General features: G+C 37.3%; 3 protein-coding genes and 1 non-coding gene across 6 annotated transcripts in view; 3 read left to right on the top strand and 1 right to left on the bottom strand.

Moving 5' to 3' along the window:
• Positions 1 to 3,364, top strand: part of LOC129765365 (sterol regulatory element-binding protein cleavage-activating protein) — a 36,658-nt gene extending 33,294 nt beyond the window's left edge. For all 3 annotated transcript variants that reach the window (XM_055765603.1, XM_055765604.1, XM_055765605.1), the window contains exons 7-9: positions 1,594 to 1,956; positions 2,017 to 2,223; positions 2,293 to 3,364. In XM_055765603.1, coding sequence (XP_055621578.1) covers positions 1,594 to 1,956; positions 2,017 to 2,223; positions 2,293 to 2,474 — 752 coding nt within the window. In that variant the 3' untranslated portion in view covers positions 2,475 to 3,364. The remainder of the gene's footprint in view (positions 1 to 1,593; positions 1,957 to 2,016; positions 2,224 to 2,292) is intronic.
• Positions 3,365 to 7,109: 3,745 nt separating this feature from the next.
• Positions 7,110 to 7,847, bottom strand: LOC129765366 (UPF0587 protein GA18326). The gene is made up of 2 exons (XM_055765606.1): positions 7,493 to 7,847; positions 7,110 to 7,424 (listed from the first exon to the last, which is right to left on the bottom strand). Exons 1-2 carry the CDS (start codon positions 7,743 to 7,745, stop codon positions 7,186 to 7,188), a joined length of 492 nt encoding a protein of 163 aa, XP_055621581.1. The 5' UTR covers positions 7,746 to 7,847; the 3' UTR covers positions 7,110 to 7,185.
• A 1,317-nt stretch (positions 7,848 to 9,164) lies between these two features.
• LOC129767618 (GDP-fucose protein O-fucosyltransferase 1) lies at positions 9,165 to 18,702 on the top strand. Its single transcript, XM_055768682.1, has 2 exons — positions 9,165 to 9,341; positions 17,129 to 18,702. Exons 1-2 carry the CDS (start codon positions 9,236 to 9,238, stop codon positions 18,220 to 18,222), a joined length of 1,200 nt encoding a protein of 399 aa, XP_055624657.1. The 5' UTR covers positions 9,165 to 9,235; the 3' UTR covers positions 18,223 to 18,702.
• On the top strand, positions 17,009 to 17,080 carry Trnae-uuc (transfer RNA glutamic acid (anticodon UUC)). The gene has a single exon. It is a non-coding gene; the product is annotated as a tRNA-Glu (tRNA).
• Positions 18,703 to 19,714: the final 1,012 nt, after the last annotated feature.

A 19,714-nucleotide genomic window follows, 5' to 3' on the forward strand; every position in this document is an offset into this window, starting at 1 on the left:
TTAAATTTATTTACAAGCATATAATAATGTGTATTATTTTGTTTGGCCATATAAGAAAAATTTAATTAAGTAACGAACGATTGAATATCTTCAAAACAAAAACCTTTTTTCCTATCTGGCATCTCTGCTAAAGCTAAAGTACGAAGAGGGATACACGAAAACAAACTGACGTCATGCCATGAAGCGCGGGGGACGAAAAATTCTTTCGCGTCTCGCAATTCACACTCTCTGCAGCTTTTGCGCTCCACAGCTATGCAGCTTAACAGCTCAGCAGCTCAACAGCTCAACAGCTCAACAGCTCTTCAGCTCAACAGCTCAACAGCTCAACAGCTCATCAGATCAACAGCTCAACAGCTCATCAGATCAGCAGCTCATCAGCTCAACAGCTCAACAGCTCATCAGCTCCAGCCCCGTAATGAGCTGATGAGCTGCGTTTTTTTGATTGCGAGCCGATCCGAATCCGCTCACTATGATGAAGCGATTCGAATGAACAGCTTATGAGCGGATGGCACATCTCTAGTATCTGCATGAGAGGTGCTCATAGTGAACCATCGAATGTTGCATCAGCATTGTGGTATAGCAAGAGGGAGTGACTAAACGCAAAGGACTAGCCAGGTGGAAACAAGAGGGCAATCCGTTCTATGATATTCTTGTATTATGTGGATTATTACACATGCATGAGTTGAAATTTTCAATTTAATGTTTTGGTTTCGTGGTTGAGATTTTCAATGATGAAACCCTCACTGTTCGTGAACTTTGAATATTTGCGTTTCTTCTTGTTTCTCCGGTTTATGGTTTATGTGAAAGTTCCTTGGGAGTGATCTCTATGTGTATGTGTCAGGGTTGCCATGAGTACAGAATAATCTGTTAATCCACAGATTTTTTAGACTTCTGAAAACCAAAATTGTTTAGTTACAGATTATGTTTTTTTTTGGATTCCACGCAGAATTGATATATTTTTTCCTAATAATATTTATACAAATATTATTGGTTTTATTCTCTTCTAGTGCAATTTCGGTTTTTTATTCGTCTTTTATAAAAATAATCTATCTCATCTATTTCATCGTTTGAACAGACAAAAAACATTTTATTTCTTTTTTCTATTTAGTTTTTTAAGTTCCTCATTTTAACAAAATGGCAATATGCTAGCATGTGTTCTGTGTTTGTAGCTAACGGAGGTATATGTGAAATTAATTTGGAACAAATATGAGCGTTTTGGCGTGTTAGTTGCGATAGTGTTCATCGTTTGTTTGTGTTTGAATAGTAGTTACGCGTTTATTCCCCGTCAATTCTAAAGTTATTTTAAAATTTTAATTCTATTGCTCTTTGATTCTTTAATTTTTTAATTATTGAATTCTTTCATTATTGTGTTCCCTAGTTCCCTCTCGCCGTCACGATTGAAGATTGATAAAATGTGGGGTCGATGATTAAAGAAAAATATCGGTTCGATTGATTATAGAAGAGTTCTCACGGTTACCTTCTCAGGTTTCCTAAATCAACTCCTTGCCGTCACAGTTGAAGTTCGACAAGGAATACGCGTCTTTTGCACTTAATAACCTTAATAAAATCTTGATGTTCTTCCTTCCATGGCAGCTCACATCCGAACCGGTTCAGCAGGAAGCTTGAGTGTGTTCCAGACACCCCCAGCCCAGCCAGGTTCAACCACTGCAGCGCAGAACCATCACACATCGGAGGAGGAGTTGCGATGCCATCTGGAATTTCACCAGCAGGGCCATCAAATGCCAGTGACGTGTTTGGAAGTGGCCGGTGGAACCGTTATGACCGGTAGCCAAGATCACACGGTAAAGGTGTTCCGTCTCGACAGCCATATGTTACAGTTTACTTTGCACGGGCACTGCGGGCCAATCACGTGCCTTTTCATAGACCAGTGGCAGGCGGGAATGGGCGCCTCCGGTTGCCAGGATGGTTTGCTGTGTGTGTGGGATCTGATCAGAGGTGAAATGGTGTTCTCAATGTGTACTTCATTTTGTTTAACCATAAAATGTTTGGTTACAGGTGCCTGTATGTACAAAATTGAAGCACACGACGACTCGATCGTTGCCCTGGCCTGTTCACCAAGTTACGTGATCTCACTTGGGCTGGACGAACGAATACGCGTGTGGGATCGTTTTCAAGGTCAACCGCTCAACGCTATGACGGTCAGTCATGCGTACTCCTCGCTGGTAATGCTGACACCCTCTCTGTTAGTGACGGGCAAACCAGGTTAATATTTGATGCTACCATCATTGCAATTGAGAACATAGGAAATAATCTATTTGATTCTTATAACAGGTTCATTGGTTGTATGGGACGTTCGAACCGGCGAGATTGCCAAGGAGGTTAAGCTAGACTGTTCCAACTCACAGTTCAGTCCAAAAACAATGCTCCCAGCGTGTGGCTCAGTGATTTGTGACTATGGGAATCAAATGAGAATCGTTCGATTCCCGCTGGTCGCTGCGGACAAATGTGAATAAGTGTTGATGTGCTGCACTGACTGAAATTTGCGCATAGTGTGCTAGTGAGACTTCTGAAGAAAACTTTTTTACTCAATTCAACTAATTATGCAGTGTGTCATTCAATACGATGGCGACCGAGATTTACCCGAGGGTTAGCTGATTTCATCAGTATATTTGCACACTGAACATCCGTCGTATTGGATATCACCGCAATCAAGTGGGAAAAGTCACGTCCATTAGAGCTTTGTTGGTTTCTGTTGCCTATTCGCTAATTTAATAACGCTTACTGCTTACCTTGTTCACGTTTCTCTTCGAGACTCAAAAATCAAACGAAAAATGGCAATCTAGGGAAACGAGCAGCTCTCTAAAAACAGAGTTTTTGTTGTAGTAACTTATTGTTATTTCTTTAAGCTTTTTTCTAGTTTCTAATTGGTAAGCAATTCAAATCAAAACGGTGGTGTCCTTAAACTCGCCTTAGGGCGAGTTAGTGGTTGTTGGTCGCAACAGAAAATGATCAAATTAATCTGGGTGATAGTGTAAGAAACCAATGGTGGAGCAGTTTCACTCTCGCGCTAATACTGAACTTGTACAATTACTTGATAACGCCAATATCTTTCAAGATTAGAAAAAAAACAAAATAGCTGCTTAAAAGCGAACTGATATGCCTTTCCATTTGAACAGTTTTCTCACGAAAACTGTAATCGTAGAGAACAAACTATTTTGGATCAAAACACAGACATCATCTATCACGAACTGTACACATGCCACTCAATTCATGACGCGTAAGAATATCGGAGATTGTCGCTCACAAACAAGCCTTCGTGGCCATACACAAAGCTCTTCAGAGATGCAGAATATTAGCACACCAAAATTAAGGATCGAGAAGAATACATCTATTTTTAAAAGAATTATGAATGCAAAGATTTTTTTTCGTGGAGAACGTATCCGAACAGCCACATCGCTCTATAAACCAGGTCGACTATTCATCCCTTGGTTCGGATTTCAGCGAGGCAGCAGATAGATCATGAAGATGATGTGAACGACACAATACAATGAGGTTGTACATCATGAAATTATTCAGGATTTACTCATATCGCATTCTCCAAAAGAAGGAACTGTAAAATCCGATTATCCGCGGATTAGTCTGGCTAGCTCACCGCGGATAACGCTATAAAGGACTAAAAATGAGTTCCAAACACGAAAAAAGGTAATTCCGCATGAGAACTATGTTTTATCAATACAGAAATCATTAAAATATCCATCTACCGCTCGTGTACACCCGTGGTCAGATAATGTGAAATCGTGGAGGCGATCTGGCGTAGTGGTAACATCCATGCCTCTCACGCTGAAGGTCACGAGTTCAATTCTCACTCCCGACATTCTTCCAAAAATGGAAGTAAAAAGTGACGAACCAGCCAAATGAGTTGAAAATCACTATAATACAGATAAAAAAAAAAAAAAAAAGATAATGTGAAAATTTTGACCAATTACTGTAAAAATTTTGACCAAAACAAATGCGCATGAACCTATCATTAGTGACAAATACAGGGAAGGTCTATAAATTTACTATGGGTTGTGCACCACCGATCATCCGCACGCGGATAATCGGGGTTCCACTGTAATAGATAGTTGATGACAGTGGGGGTAAGATCGGCATCCCGAACTGACGAATCATATCGAACCAGTAATGAATAAATTGATTAAGACTGACTTTCGAAAGGGAATCTGAAGTCCCTCATAAACGTCGATCTTTCTAATGATTCGTTTCTGCCAGCGTGGAAAAAAAGTGTTGAAAGTGTTGTGGAGAAAAATCAAGTCTCTGAGAAAAATATCTTGATTTTTCGACAAAACTGTTAAGAGTACTGTGTGTCCCTGAGTTTCCTCGGGATAATCGGAGACCGCCCGAAGCTTAACGGTGACTGCCTGCTGATAAGATGGCGGAAAAATGTACCGAATGACCAGCCCACTTGATCGCTAAACTGTCGATGTTCGTGTTGTTCGCGTGACACGATATATTTATTTTATCGATCCAGCAGTTATTGCAAACTATCCTGATGTTGCAAAAAAGCGCTGTGTGCCGCGATGTGTTGGTAAATTCAGCAGGTTGCATTTGTTGATGCACTGGGAGAAATGTATTCGTGGCGAACGGCTCGAACATAGGGGTTGAGATTTTTCAATTATTCGATAGTTAAGGCTGATTCAGACGATGCCAGTCAACGCTTTAGTTGAAGTATCCAGTGAACAGAGAACAGACACTCTGTTCAAGTTACTTGTACCAGTTATCGAACAAGTAATTGGCCTCTCACTTGAACAGAGTGTCTGTTCTCTATTCACTGGATACTTCAACTAGAGCGCTGACTGGCATCGTCTAAATCAGCCTTTAGTTACAAGATCAATATGTATAATACACTACGTTTCACAACTATAGAACCACTAATTTTTTGACGTAGGATTACGTCTTTCGGGAACATATTGAGGTACAAATTGAAAATCGAAAATCGAACGCACCGAGAAAATTGTCCAATTTTAAATGCTTATTGCTAAGTCATTTAATGATGGATTGGTGAGATTTTTGCGTCAATCAATTTCGACACTTCATAACAATTTTTCACATTGAATAAAATAATATATGTCATGAAACTAACTATCGAACAATTGAAAAATCTCAACCCCTATCCTAATGGAAATACCCGCTTCTGATTGGTCAAATTGTTGACACATGCGTCAGGTCCCTAACAGAGACATCAAAACCAAGCTGCCTGAGGGAAATCGGCATTGCAGATACATGAAAGAAGGGGGAGCTTTTTTCCCCACCGACATGTATTCCCTAACAGAGATTTCAAATCCAAGGTGTCGGGGGGAAATCCGCATGTTAATACCCTCGCCAGTTTAACTAACGACGCGCACAAATGAATAGTGCTCATTGTAACTAGCGTGGACATTGCTGATTGCATACGTGCTGGCGAATAAGTTTGGAGCGATGAACGAGTGTTTTTTTTGTTATTTTCGTTCCAATAAGAATCTTTCTATGGGTTGATTGAAGAATGATGTTTCAACGAACTGAATAGAACTTATGCTTGATAGAATATAAATAAAATTTAAATTTGGAACTTTTATGACGGTAGCTTCGTGAAATTTCATATTAATGACCGATCATTTATTGTGAAACTTTTAGCACAACTGTAAGTGTAAAATTGTATATGCTAGCTATTGTTTTAACATGACTTGCAATTTGAAACGCTATTTTTTCCTCAAAGATAGTTCATGCGATGAGCAAAATTGGAAAAAATGAAGGAGTATTCGAAAAAGTGATTTCACATATGCTCTACATGTAGCATCGTGTTCCGTTGGGTTTAAAGCGAAAAGGAAATGGATTGAATAAACATCCAGAAAATAAAAAATTATAAATGAAATTACCTTTTCCATTTCAAATATATTTTCTCTATACTAAAGTAACCTTTTTTTCTGGTGAGAAAATTTGTGTTCGATAATGATAATTATCTTCTATTACATTGATGAGCCTTTTTTCCTTTATTTCATCCATTCATAACACAGGAGCCATCTCGTCCAGAACAACAGAGGGCGGCTTTGGTACGTGATACGCACCATTCAATGACTATTCACCATCCTCCTATCACTATCACTCGGTTATGGACACTGGTGGAGTGAACAAACAATACCTAACAACCAGACAAAACAGACCCAAATTATTATCGAAGAGTTTAACAATGTAATTCTTCAAACATATCCAAAATCAGCATGCAGCAGATAGCCTAACGGAATCCTACGTCAACTCTGCGGTCGTGTCTTGAACACAACCCTCCTGTAACTTTTTTTGAGTATCCAGAGATATGTAAAAAGTCGGTTGAATTGAAGTATATAGTGTAGAATACAAGTATATAGTGTAGAATGAACAGTCAAAACTTCAGAGTCATTTACTGCTGTTTTTGCAAATAATTTGATAATTGGGTAATTTGGCATGAATTCATAAAATCTGGGAGGTCGTGGCATGGTTTCATGAATAGGGGCTTTAGATTCTGGACTGGTCGGCTTGTTTACCAAATTAAAACCTTGTCAGGAACTTATGAGGAGTGATCGGACGAATAATAGATGCATTTACAAGCAGTATGAGTCATTTGAAGAGCTTGAACAAGCAGTATCCTTTGCGTAGAACGAGATATACACTACACAATTACATATTAACAAGCCTTGTTAGTTCATTTGATGTTTGCGGTAACGAAATTGATCTTCGTTCGAAAGTGGAAATGGATTTTGATGTGGTAAAACGCACTCCTATATCGTCTTCTATCTATATAAATAAAAATGGATCGCCTAATGTGTTGATAAGAGCAACACTCGAGAAAGAAATTGTCCGATTTAGTGCTATCTTCATTTTATCATATTTTCTGTATCAAACATTTATTCCATGTAACGTAGAAAAATTATATTTGCAAGTGGATGAAAAATCTTGCACGAGAATTGTGTCTCAAAATAATCTGATATTATACTGTCGAGTTTTGGTAGAAGTACTGAAATTTTATAGAATAAAATAATTTTAAAGAGTAGGTTAGATGATCAATCAATAAACAGTTCTGCGATTAGACCCATGTCCGTGGATGTGATAACGAAAAATAAATTTCGGGCGGGACGAAGTTTGCCGGTTCAGCTAGTAACAAAATAAAACCAATTCATTCCATACAACAATTTAGAAGAAGAAAATAAGAACACATCATTTCTTCATTTTAATGAAGTTAAACTCAAACTCATAAACACCTACGGAATTATTGTTCTTCTGATCGTATTCCACCCAGTCATCTTCCGACAGGTCTATGTCCTCAAAAGTTGGCCCATTATCTGTCGCCTTTGCAATCCATCCACTTCTGGGACTAAACTCAACAGGTTCCACCCCACGGCAGTCGAATGCAACGATTGTTTTCAGTTTCCCCGAATCCTCCGCGTTATAACTTGCTGCATAAAAAAAACAACCATCGATTAAATCATAGCGCTATCAGACTGTAAAATAGTAGTCAATTTACCATTGCTTCCTTCCACTATATCCACACTATTATCACGCGAACACATCCGGCATTTCATGTGAAAGTTGTATCCTTTCGGGTTGCGTGAATCTTCTTCGATGTGCTCTCGCTCGGTGAGGTCGTGCCACTTATCCGAGACCTCACCGCAGTTGCTGCATTTAATTTTGAGGAAGAAAGCGTAGTCCGGGTGGCAGGTTTTCAGTTCCTCGATGTTCTCGAGAGTGGCCTTTATTTGGAGGCCAATTTTCACCATGCTTGATGTGCCTTTCGAGCCGTTTGAAAGAGAAGAATGAAAGTGATAACAATTCGACCGGTTCGAGAGAAAGAAGCCGAATTCGTATAGCTGTGTGATTGTTTGGCAAAATCACACAGCTATTCGAAAATGTTCATATATCATGTAAATTGTATATCTTCTTTCATGCGAAGACTTACATCAAGTGCAACATATTTTTTACATAATTTCGATACTTCTTAACTAGGCAAACCAGTGTCAAGTGATAAAAATGTACCAAATGTTGAAAAATGTGAGAAAAATGTTCTTGTTTTCTGTTAATCTGGATTTTTTCTTATTTCGAATTTTTTAAAAAAATCAAATTCCTTCACAATACGTCGAACGTCTCCAAAAAGAGGCATTTGACATCACTGAAGAGTCGTTTTGAAGCAGGGATGCCAGGTGGTTTTTCTAAATGTCTTCACATAGTATGAAAAATGTCTTCACAATCAGATCGAAGGAAACGAAAATTCATAACTTATTTTTGAACAAAGTTTGACATCTCATTCAATGGTTATTCTGATCGGTATTATTATATAGTGCATTTATTTAAACTTAGCTTAAACTTCTGAAGTTTATTTCGATAAATGTGAAAAAAATATTTTACACAACTGAGAACTAAATTTTATGAGTTTAGCAATGATAATTAGCTTGATAAACCATTGACTGAGTGAATATAGCCCAATTTTTTCTACAAGAACGGAACTGTGATAACTCTATTTTTTTATTCCAGTTTTGAAGTTTTGGTTGTAACTCAAACCATACCCATAAAACTAATTATCGAAAAGGTTTGTAACCGGAAAATCTTCGATTGGTAAAGTGGTCGTTTGAAAGATCTATATGAATCTGTTGTATAGTATAGGCCCAAAATAATAGAAATATAATGGAATACAATCATTCGAATTCTCGAGCGCAAATGAACTAATATCTTCTAGACACAATATTTATTCAAACCGCTAGAGGTTCTCCAGATTTTGAAGTAAAAATCGCTTTGTCGTTCAATTCATTCCATATACTTGTGGATTTTTTGCTTAGAATAGTTTGAAAAAAGCGAGTGAATGATTCCAAGTTAAAAGTCTCCGTTGATTACTAAAAACAAAAGTAAACATATGACACTGATAAAAAAGTAAGCGAATGACACTGAGACAAAACCTTTCCTTTTTTTAACGATATTTTCGGCCAATAGTTATATTTTTTTGGAAATAATATCTCTCAAAAATTCACATGCGCTATAATACTGAAATGTCTTCACAAAATCAAATGTCTTCACAGTGAGTGAAATGTCTTCAAAATGAAGACATGTCTTCAAACCTGGCATCTCTGCTTTGGAGGCTTTGAACAATCGATCATCGCTGTGTTATCCCTCGTCCCGAGAGATGTCAACAAAAACAACAACACAAAGTTAGTTGCTTAGCGTCAAACACAAACAAAATTCCGGCTAAAAGTGGGAGGCAATTTTAAGTCGTTTCACTATGCAATTCACCCTAATTTTAATAGTTTTCGGACTAGTTTTTATGCGGAATGTGCGAACTATTAGTGTAGATGAACATGGCTATATTCTGTACTGTCCTTGCATGGGTAAGCGATGTTTGAATTTTTGTGGTTGAACTTAGCGATTGTATCTATCAAAATACAGTAAGTGATAAAACGGCGATTAGTAGGAAACTACCCGTACTCTGGTGTCTGTTTTTACGTATCGCATTTATCCTCAATAAAGCCTTTAAACTGGGGTTTTCAAATGGTATTACGCGGGAAATTCATGCTCCGCGGATTTCTAGCAAATACTCTTATGGCGGGTTTACATTAGGGAGATCTATATCTATAGATGGATTTATTCACGTAAAAATAGGTTTAAACGGGTGAGAATAAATATGATACACTTATTCGAGGTATATATAACTTGAATAAATTCAGCATATGTAAACGCTTGTGAATTTCTCACTGGTGAGAAATCACTAAAGTTGGATGCAGTTCTACTTCAGGTGAATAAATTCACCGAAGATATGAATATATTCATTATAGAAGTCTACGCTAGTGTAAACGGTTGATGTGATTTCTATAAATCTCATCATATTTCTTCACATGAATATATCCCTAGTCTAAACCCACCCTTACTCGGAAACCCACCTTGAAATAAACATTTCATAATTTAATTTCACTAAATATGTAGTGTTTGATGTTGATTACTCCTGGTCAAATGTCGTGTAAATGCGACGCGCAACCGAAATAGTGTTGTTCCCAGTTGGGTAATATCAATGCAAATAGGGTTTTTTTTTATTAAAAAAACAAGTGCTCCGCTCTTTTGGTTTCAATATTTGGTTCACTCTGTCTGCACAAGAAATGATATTTTTCTGATCAGATTTGCAATACAGGTCGGACTAGATTATATACAGGCTCGATTATATATGGTTCAATTATGTAGGATTTGATTATATACAATTTTAGACTCGATTATACACAGTTCGAAAAAAAAATGTTTTTGGTCAATGGGTCAACGTTAAAGTGAAAGTTGATTGGCTATTACGAGTACAGTGAAGTATAAATCATGATTTTGATAGGTTTTATTTAAAGATTTACCAGGAATTGTTTAAAATGATATTGCAACAAAATTAAAAAAGATACAGGGGCTTCCAGATTGAACGCTCACGCATCAAATTTTAATAACTTCTACAAAAGTGAATCGATTTTTATTTTTAAAAACGAAAATAAAGCTTATTTTAGGACATTTTCGATGTGACCACTCCTATTTGCGATAACGCGTTTTAAACGGTGAACAAAATTATTCATGCAAAACTCTAACATTACGACTTCGATGCTGTTGAAAATCCGAGTTATTTCTACATTAAGTTCCTCCAAATTTTGTGGCTTATTAACATAGCAACGGTCCTTCACGTACCCCCAGAGGAAGTAATCGACGACGAGAAATGTTGAAATTCTTACCATAAGAGGACAAAGTTTCATTAAGGCTTCGGTTCCTCGATTAATACGATTTCACTAAAAATACACGTTCTTGTAAATTTTACATCTTGACAGTAAAAACCATCCGATCAGACTGAACGAGTAGCTGAATATTATCGTCCCGAAGTGGGGAATACCATCGACGGAGCGAAAAAGAATTATTAGGAGCTATTCGATTTTTTTTTGCGTGAGCGTTTAATCCGAAGGACCCTGTAGAAGTTGAGTGTCGAAGAACAAATTGTAGAGCGGTCAGAGAGTTTCAATTTGATTGATAGAAATATTCATGTTTATAATGTATTTTTTGGATGAAATTGAGAGTAACACCTTAAAAACCACAAACTTTTAAGTTTTCTTCTTTTCTTCTAAAATGTTTCTTGAATTCATTAATTTGGAAGGTTCACAACAGTATCCTGTATAAAATTTTCTTATTTTTCAATGGAAGCAACAGAATTGTAGTACGTAGCATAATTTTTTAATTAAAGACAGTTTAAGGCAAACAGGGCCTGAAATAGAGGAAGAGTTCAATAACTCTGTCATTGTTGGAGTTCGAACATATGCGTAGAAGGATTTAGATTATCAATATCATCCACTATCATCTCCTGAAATAATTAGGATTTTTATATGAGAAAGGTATTTTATGGTTTTAAGGGGTTGAATCAAAAATTCAATTCTTTCATAATCGAAAAACGAAACTTCTAAACTAAACTAATATTGAACTACCGGCCCCTCCAGGATGACGCCATTAATAAAACCTTATTAAAAATATATATTTTGGATAAAAAAAAATTATCGAAAAACGAAAAAAATGTGTATAAAAAAACAAATAAAAAAGAATTGTTTTTGACTCCATTATATATAGGATTCGATTATATTCAATAAAACGATGAATTGAAGACTGTATGTAATCAAGTCCGCGCTGTTCCTGTAAATTGTCGAAGACTATGGGAGACAATGCATTTATTACATCACATTCTCTCATTAACCGGTGTTCGTTTTAAGGTGGAAGAAAGAGTTCCTTGGATAGGAACAGTCTGAAATATCACGGTCAAGTTCATTTTTCAGTCAGCATGACCGAATATGTAGTCCACTATGACTGCATACTCTAACTGTATTTGTGAGATAATATCTAACAACAAGGAATCAACCGTCATCTAAATTAACAGTACTCGGTTTCATATCAATAGCATAATTCCACTGTACAACATACAATGATTAGGAATCATGGAAAGATTGAAACTATTTGTCTTCAATTTCCGTTTTGTCTCAACTTCCGAACACTTAAGCTATGTTGGTTATTGAACAGTGTTTCATTACTCAAAATTGAACTGTTTCGCGAAATTAATTTAAGTTTTGGATGCAATAGAGTCTTTTTCGCTTGACTACAATAAAATTGATTTACAAATACAGTGCTGTTCGAAATAAAAGCAGCGTAGGTTGGATTTTAGGTGCCGCGTTATGTACTTATGTAGACGTAATCTTTAACTGACCTCAAGCGATCACGCGTATGTAGTCGTGTGTGGAAAGTGTAACGCACGGCCATGTTGTTTCGTAAGTCATTTGTTTACAGAATTTGGTTGGCTTTATCAGAATTTGGCAGGCTTTATCAGTTTGTTCAAAAAAAATTGCAAAAAAATTTAGTTTAATCCGTCAATGTTTTGAAAACTCAATATTCATTGAAGTACATCGATTGTAGTACGAGATATAAAGAATAGATAATTTATATCTGAATCAAAACCTACAGAATACAGCGCGGACACGATTATATACAGTTTTTGATTTCTTTTCACTGTATATAATCGAATCCTGTATATAATCGAGTCAAAAACAATTTTTTTTTATTTGTTTTTTTTTTGCATATATTTTTCGATTTTTGAAAATAGAAGAGGAATTTCATTTTTGATTCATCCCCTTAAAGTCAGAAAACACCTTTCTCACATGAAAAAAATGAATTTATCCAGATTATCTCAGGAAGTGATAGTCGATCATATTTGATGAAAAAATTCCTCCTACGCATATGTTCGAATTTCAACAATGACAGAGTTAGAGAACTTTTTTTTGTTTCGGACTCTGTTGCCCCAAACTGGGTCTACATTAAAAATTACGCTACGGAAGTGAATTCTGATGCTTTCATTTGAAAGATGAGAAAATTTAGTACAGGATATAGTAGTGGAACAACTACATTAGTGGATTTTATAACCTTTTGGAAGTGAAAAACTTAAAAGTTAATAATTTTTAGTGTGTTATTATTAATTTTATCCTAAAAAAATATATTAAACTAGATTGTTTCCATCAATCAAATTGAAGGTCTTCAACCGCTCTACAATTTTGTCTTTGACGCCCAATTTCTATCTTTCTTAATTTGGTTGCAATATCGGTATAAACAATTCTTGGTGAAAATTAAAAATCACGATTTTTACCCCACTGTACATGTAATAGTCACTTAAACTTCACCTTAACGTTGAAAGGTTACATTTCTTCATGAAATAAGCCATATTTGAAATATTAAAAAAAAATATTTTTTTCCAAACTGTATATAATCGAGTCCAAAATTGTATATAATCGAATCACATATAATCGAGTTCGACCTGTATATATTTGAGGAAAACGTTCCCAGTGGAACTTTTGCCTTCTCAACGTATTACGTATACGTAACGGTATTACTTTCGTCATTTCCATTAGTAGTACACTAACGTTTGCCTTAACAAATGGACAAAAATTTCCGATTTTTCATTGGTTTATCTTCACACGCACTGACGACACTACCCATGCAGCATCAATCATAGTAACCCATGAGTCAGCAGAAAAAAATTGACAGCTCTATCAGTCGAACTCTAACCGTGATGGCGAAAACAGTGAAGCTACTCAGTTAGAAGTGTGCGCGTTCAAAGAAGGGTACCTCGCCAAGTAGAAAACGGATATCGTGTGGCACTTGCCGGATACGCCCGTTCCGGCATCTACAACATCTTGTCTCTACAACATCTATTGGACAACAATCAGAGCATCGAAAGAAAGCCCGGTTCCGGACGGCCGACGACCCTGAGCGACGAAAGCTTCAAAGGATGCTGAAGAGGAAGATCGAAGGAAAAGTAGCTATATCGCTGCGTGCTCTTAGCTGGGAGGTCGGTGCAACCAGTGAAAAAGTACCGAAAAAGTAAAAGTCGGTGCAAACAGTGAAAAAGTACCTGGCGAACATGGGCATACATGTCCGGAAGCGGAAGGTCCATCCACTGGTCTCGGAGCTGCAGGCAATGACGCAGCAGCAGTGGCTAAGTGAGATGGTCAAGTCGATTTTCCCGCCGAATCGAGACGTGGCGGTGGTGATGGACGACGAAACCTATCTCATCCTGGATGGCAACGACTGCGAAGGAATTGAGCTCCGAAGTGAAGTTTATTTTACACATCAAGTTTCCCAAGGAGCTGCTGTGGTGGCTGACAATCAGACAATCAGCCCCCTTTCCTTAGGTCCGGACTGCCCGTGAACGGAGACGTTTATAGTACGAAGTGCATGCCGGAAATTGCGTCGTTATTAAAAAATACCATAAGGACGAAGACGCGGTGTTTTGGCCGGATCTGGTGTCGGCCCCTACTCGAAGCGATCGTTAGAAATGGAGCGTCCGAATATCGATGTGGTACCCAAGTTGGCGAACCCGCCCAACGTCCCCCAGCTGCGTCCCATTGAGAATTTATGGGCTTTTTTTAACGCGGATTTCGAAATGTGACTTTTCACGAAATCAGTTTGTATTGTATCACTGATTAGTAGCTGAGAAATAAAAGGAGAAACAGATATCATGATTGTAGCATGCAAAAAAAAATCAGTTAATCAATTCTTAGAATATGATTTGCATTTTAAACTAATTATCACTGTTTGTTATATTTTACACGGATTTTGAATTTACGCGGATTTTGGAATTAACGCGGTTTTTATGTACTTGATTTATAAACTGGTAATAAACATGGTAAAAAAACTTGAAATATGTTTAATTACATTTGTCTCAAATTTCGAACAGCAGAAATACAAATGATATGTTCTTCGTATCTCTCTTTTATAAAAAAAGCATAACTTTTGAACTACTGGGCCGATTGAGAAGATCGACATATAAAATTATAGTCAATTATTAGTCTTTTCTGGAAAATATACATATTACACTCGCAAAAAAATTAATTTTGCTCCCGTAATTATTGGTTGTATTTGTTTTTTATAGTTTACCTGGTTTCGGGACCAAGGGTTCTATATTGAAAAAAAACATGTATCTGGAATCTCCCAGGAGATGATAGAGGGTCATATATGATGAAAAAAATTATTTACGCATATAATCGAATTTCAAAAATGATTAAGTTCCAGAGCTTGATTCTGTTGTTGAAAATATGTATAATTGAGGTTCACAATAATGCAATAATTAATAATGATTCAAAAAATATTCTAGTATTGCATTTTTTAATACTCGAACTAAGCAACCGAAATTTGTAAAATCTTTACGCACTCTGACATCAATTGATATTCGGTGTCACGTTCTTCCTATTGACAACATTTGTTTATTGCTTGTTTTATTCGAGATAACGAAGATAACGGATCGAAGTATTGTCGGTACATTCCTAATTATTATTTTTGTCATTTTGATCACAAAACTTTGCATTACGATCGTGTCAAATTGACGCATATCCGTAAATATAGACATACCACATAGAAAATTTATTATATATTATTATATTATTATATTATTATATATTTCCACGCTTTTGAAGAAAATAGACATTAATATACAGTCAATCTCAAAACTAAGTATACACCTCGAGCTGGTTTGTTAATTTTGAGTTCTTCGGGGTCAAAATATAAATAACTAAATGCAACTTATATGCATCGTAAAATCAATCCATTTTACTCTCATGTAGTGATGAGAAAAAGTAAAAATGGTCACATTTCTACTTCATACTTGAAATACAAACAAAAAGTCTTCAATAAAGACGTGGCAAAATTGAGTGTACAGTTCAAGTTTTCCTTAAAAACAAAATTGGAATCAGTTCAGAAATGTTAACAGATAACAAAAATCAGTTCCCCTAGTATTTGGTATGGCTCCCTTTTGGCGTCCAGCACTTCTTACAAGCGCCGAGGCGAGATTTCTGGTCACTAGACAGAAGGTATCCGTAATCGTCGTTTTGAGTTCCTCTTCGTTCCCTGGATTTTTATTCTTCAGATGGTTCTTAATTTCCCACCATAGATACTCAATAGTGTTCAAGTCCGGTGATTACGGAGGTGTTTTGAGTTGATTGGGACATTATAGAGCAGGCATATCTACACCATGAAGTTAGTTTGCTCCGGGTCATTATTCTGTTGAAAGTAGTAATCACGCTGGAGACCCAATTTTTGAACGGGAGACTAGAAATTACGTCTCAGGAAGATCAATTGAGCCATTTTGTCCATTACCGAATCGATAAACCCCATAGTTCCAGTATCAGAAGCGCCAAACGGTAGCCAAATGCTGCCAAATGCAGGTCTTTTCATGATGCCGGCTACTTCGATAGCTAACTTATGAATGTTTGTTTTAGGGCTCTTTCCCAATGTTCGCACAATTGCCCGTTCATCATCAGAAGATTTGTATCCTCTACCCGGGAGATTTTGCATGGTTCCTTCGTATTTCCACTTGTTTATGATTTTCTTTACCGTAGAGTGAGTTTTTTTTCCGACAGCAGCTGCTATTTCTCGCAATGTCTTTGCTGGACAAGTCTTACTTATTATCATTGTACGTGTAACAATATCTATTTCTTTTCTCTTACTTGCCATTTTTGTGAAAACTTTTTCAAACATCTACAAAAAACAAAAACCAACACTGCCCTAGCAGTGATTCGGTGTTGTCGTCACAAACTGACGAAAAAAAGTATGCCATTTCGCAGAGATCTTACTAAAAAGGTTAATTTGTGTGGAGAAATATAAGGTGTACACTCAATTTTGCGATAGACTGTATATTTATCTTAATCAATGCATAACAGTCATTACAACAGATGAAATAAAAATGCAGAAGATTTTTGTAAAATTCTAAATGCGTTAACATGACTTTAACACTAGGTTAAGGTTTAGTAAGTTTATATTTAAAAATGAAGTGTTCGGAATTTGGGACAAAACTGTATTAGTATTCGGATAAGTATGCCTACACGTGTTTTTGAATCCGACACGTGCGCAGTAGACGCCAAAACTTTATGTTACAATGTTTTTAGTTGAATGGATACATGTATTGTATTTTACGCAAGAAGCCGTTGCTATAGATTTCTTGTGACCATCACCTACCTCAACATCCCATATGGTCTAGTGGCTAGGATATCTGGCTTTCACCCAGAAGGCCCGGGTTCGATTCCCGGTATGGGAAGTTTTTTTTTCACAAACCTATTTTTATAGTACTATTTCTCATTTACAGGTCGTTTCGGGAATCAAGCCGATCACTTCCTGGGAGCACTGGGATTCGCCCACGGGTTAAATCGAACGCTCGTTCTTCCGCCATGGGTGGAATACCGGAAAGGGGAGGCAAAATCGATTCAAGTTCCCTTCGACCAGTACTTCCAGGTGGCAGCACTGAGCGAGTATCATAAAGTGATAACAATGGAGAATTTTATGACGCAGCTGGCTCCAGCGCTGTGGCCCCCCGCAGAGCGAGTTTCGTTCTGTTACACCGAACGAATGGGACTCGACGGTCGTGTGAACGGAAGTTGTAACGCCAAAAGTGGCAATCCGTTTGGCCCGTTCTGGGATACGTTCAGTGTAGATTTTGCCAAATCTGAATTTTTCGGGCCAAAGCTAAACTACGATGTGTATCACCATGATATGGCGAGTAAATGGACTGAAAAGTATCCAGCTGACAAATGGCCTGTGATAGCATTCACCGGTGCCCCGGCCAGTTTTCCCATCCAGAGAGAAAATCGTGAGCTGCACCAATACTTGAGATGGTCCGTTAAAATAGAAAATGCAGCACGCGATTTCATCAGAAGTTCGTTGCCCAAAGGAGCCTTTATGGGAATTCATCTGAGAAACGGGCTGGATTGGGTACGTGCGTGTGACCATGTGAAAGAAAGTGCTAATCTTTTCTCCTCCCCCCAATGCCTCGGCTATCGGAATGAGAAAGGATCCCTGACGTTGGACATGTGCCTCCCCTCGAAGGACATAATTATTCGCCAAATCAAGCGTCAAATAAAAAACCACAAGGAAGCCTACAAAAACAACGACATCAAATCGATTTTCGTTGCTTCCGACAGCAATCATATGATTCACGATCTCAACGAGGCGTTGAAACGGATGAATGTGACCGTCGTGAAATTATCGGAAAATAATCCCCACGTGGATCTGGCCATTCTCGGGATGTCGAATCATTTTATAGGAAACTGTGTCTCATCGTATTCTGCGTTTGTGAAGCGGGAACGAGACGCCAAGGGTTTCCCGTCCTCGTTTTGGGCCTTCCCCGCCGAGAAACACTCGCTCAAGGCTACGAATGCTGGGCTGACGCACGAAGAGCTGTGATGATGATGGCTTTGAAGCTAGCGCAAAGTGAGATCATTGAATCATTGAGCAAATGAAAGACAAAAAAAAACAAGATCGAAAACAAAACTAAAGTATGGTTGTTTCAAGACTACTTGCGCGCGTGTGTGTGTATTTGATCAGAAGACTGTGACCGTGATGATTGCAACATACGATTGATCTCGGTTGGCTCCCTTTCTCATCGCCATTCGTTTTATTTGAAGTTTCGAAAGAGTTGCTGAGAGAGTACTGCTTGCGAATTCAGGCAGCTTCAGGTATTAAATTTTTTTTTCTTTATTTTTAATTTACAGTTAAGTATAGATATTGACATTCTTGTATCGACTACATGTGTCAAGTTTCATCACACGAATGTGTCGAGAACAAGACAGGTAATTCTTTCCTTTTTTTTGCATTTGTACATTGCATTTTTTACGAATTTTACTTGTAAGAAGGAAATGATTGATAAATGTGATTCAACAAATATTTTCAATTCATGCATTCAATCCGAAACCCCTGATCCAACTACTTTAATCGATGGGCAACTTCTTTTTTAAATAGGATCAAGTAGTAGTTTACTGAATGTTGTAAACAAGTTTCAACCGTGGGAAGAACAATGCATACTCTTGATTTAGAATTACGTCTTTCAGGAACATATTGTAATTTATGTAGTACAAATAAAAAAAAAAAATATCGGTCGCCTCACGTAAATTGACCAATTTCGAGCGTTTATTCATCAGTCATTTTTTGATTGATATACTTTCCAATCGATTCGGACACTCCGTAACAATCTATTGCAATGTAGATGATTAGGGGAGGTGGGGATAATACAGGCATGTTACAAAAAACTTCAATTATATCTTTGGAAACTCATGTGTTTAAGAACTTTAGTGCAGTTTCTTGCAATTCTATATACTGTTTTTCGACCTAATCGGTCAAATGTTTTACTGAAAAATGTTTTTCAATGTTTTAACTGCAATTGAAACAAACCGAAAATAAAGAAAATTTAGAACAGACTGAAAACAGAACGAAACGTTCCTGCAGGCACTGGATAGATTACACAAATCAATTGACGACCAGAAATGCTAACCAAAAGAGTTGTTGTCTTCCACACGAGCCACACACATCTTTGATGGCACGCCAAAAATTGAGGGAATTGGTAGAGAAGTCTCTGTAGAACTCTCTTGATGGAAAACATTGGCCGACATAAGAGTTATCAAAATTCTCTAGAAAAACTTTTTTGTTATAGTTTTTCAATAAAGAAAAGTGTCCCAATATTTCACGAAAAAAGTGCTAAGACGTCTCGTTTGATCTATTGCCCTTGGAGTTTCGATTGAGAGCCTCGCAAACTGTAAACATTTCACCGTCTGATAATTTGGTTGGGTTAGGTTGCTAGTGCAAACGTCGACCGAACTGAATCGGTGTAATGTACGCATATGTAGGGTAGATAGGGGCAATATGACCAGGCGGGGCAAAATGGACCACCCTTCGTTTGAGC

Source organism: Toxorhynchites rutilus, chromosome 2 (genome assembly GCF_029784135.1).
Source record: "Toxorhynchites rutilus septentrionalis strain SRP chromosome 2, ASM2978413v1, whole genome shotgun sequence".
NCBI classification, from domain to species: domain Eukaryota; kingdom Metazoa; phylum Arthropoda; class Insecta; order Diptera; family Culicidae; genus Toxorhynchites; species Toxorhynchites rutilus.

What these genes read in the sequence shown, in the direction of transcription:
- LOC129765366 (XM_055765606.1), bottom strand. Translation starts at nt 7,745, where the DNA reads ATGGTGAAAATTGGCCTCCAAATAAAGGCCACTCTCGAGAACATCGAG. An exon ending in TATAGTGGAAGGAAGCAATG is followed by an intron (nt 7,425 to 7,492) that starts GTAAATTGACTA and finishes TTTTTTATGCAG; the next exon opens with CAAGTTATAACGCGGAGGAT.
- LOC129767618 (XM_055768682.1), top strand. Translation starts at nt 9,236, where the DNA reads ATGCAATTCACCCTAATTTTAATAGTTTTCGGACTAGTTTTTATGCGG. An exon ending in TCTGTACTGTCCTTGCATGG is followed by an intron (nt 9,342 to 17,128) that starts GTAAGCGATGTT and finishes TCTCATTTACAG; the next exon opens with GTCGTTTCGGGAATCAAGCC.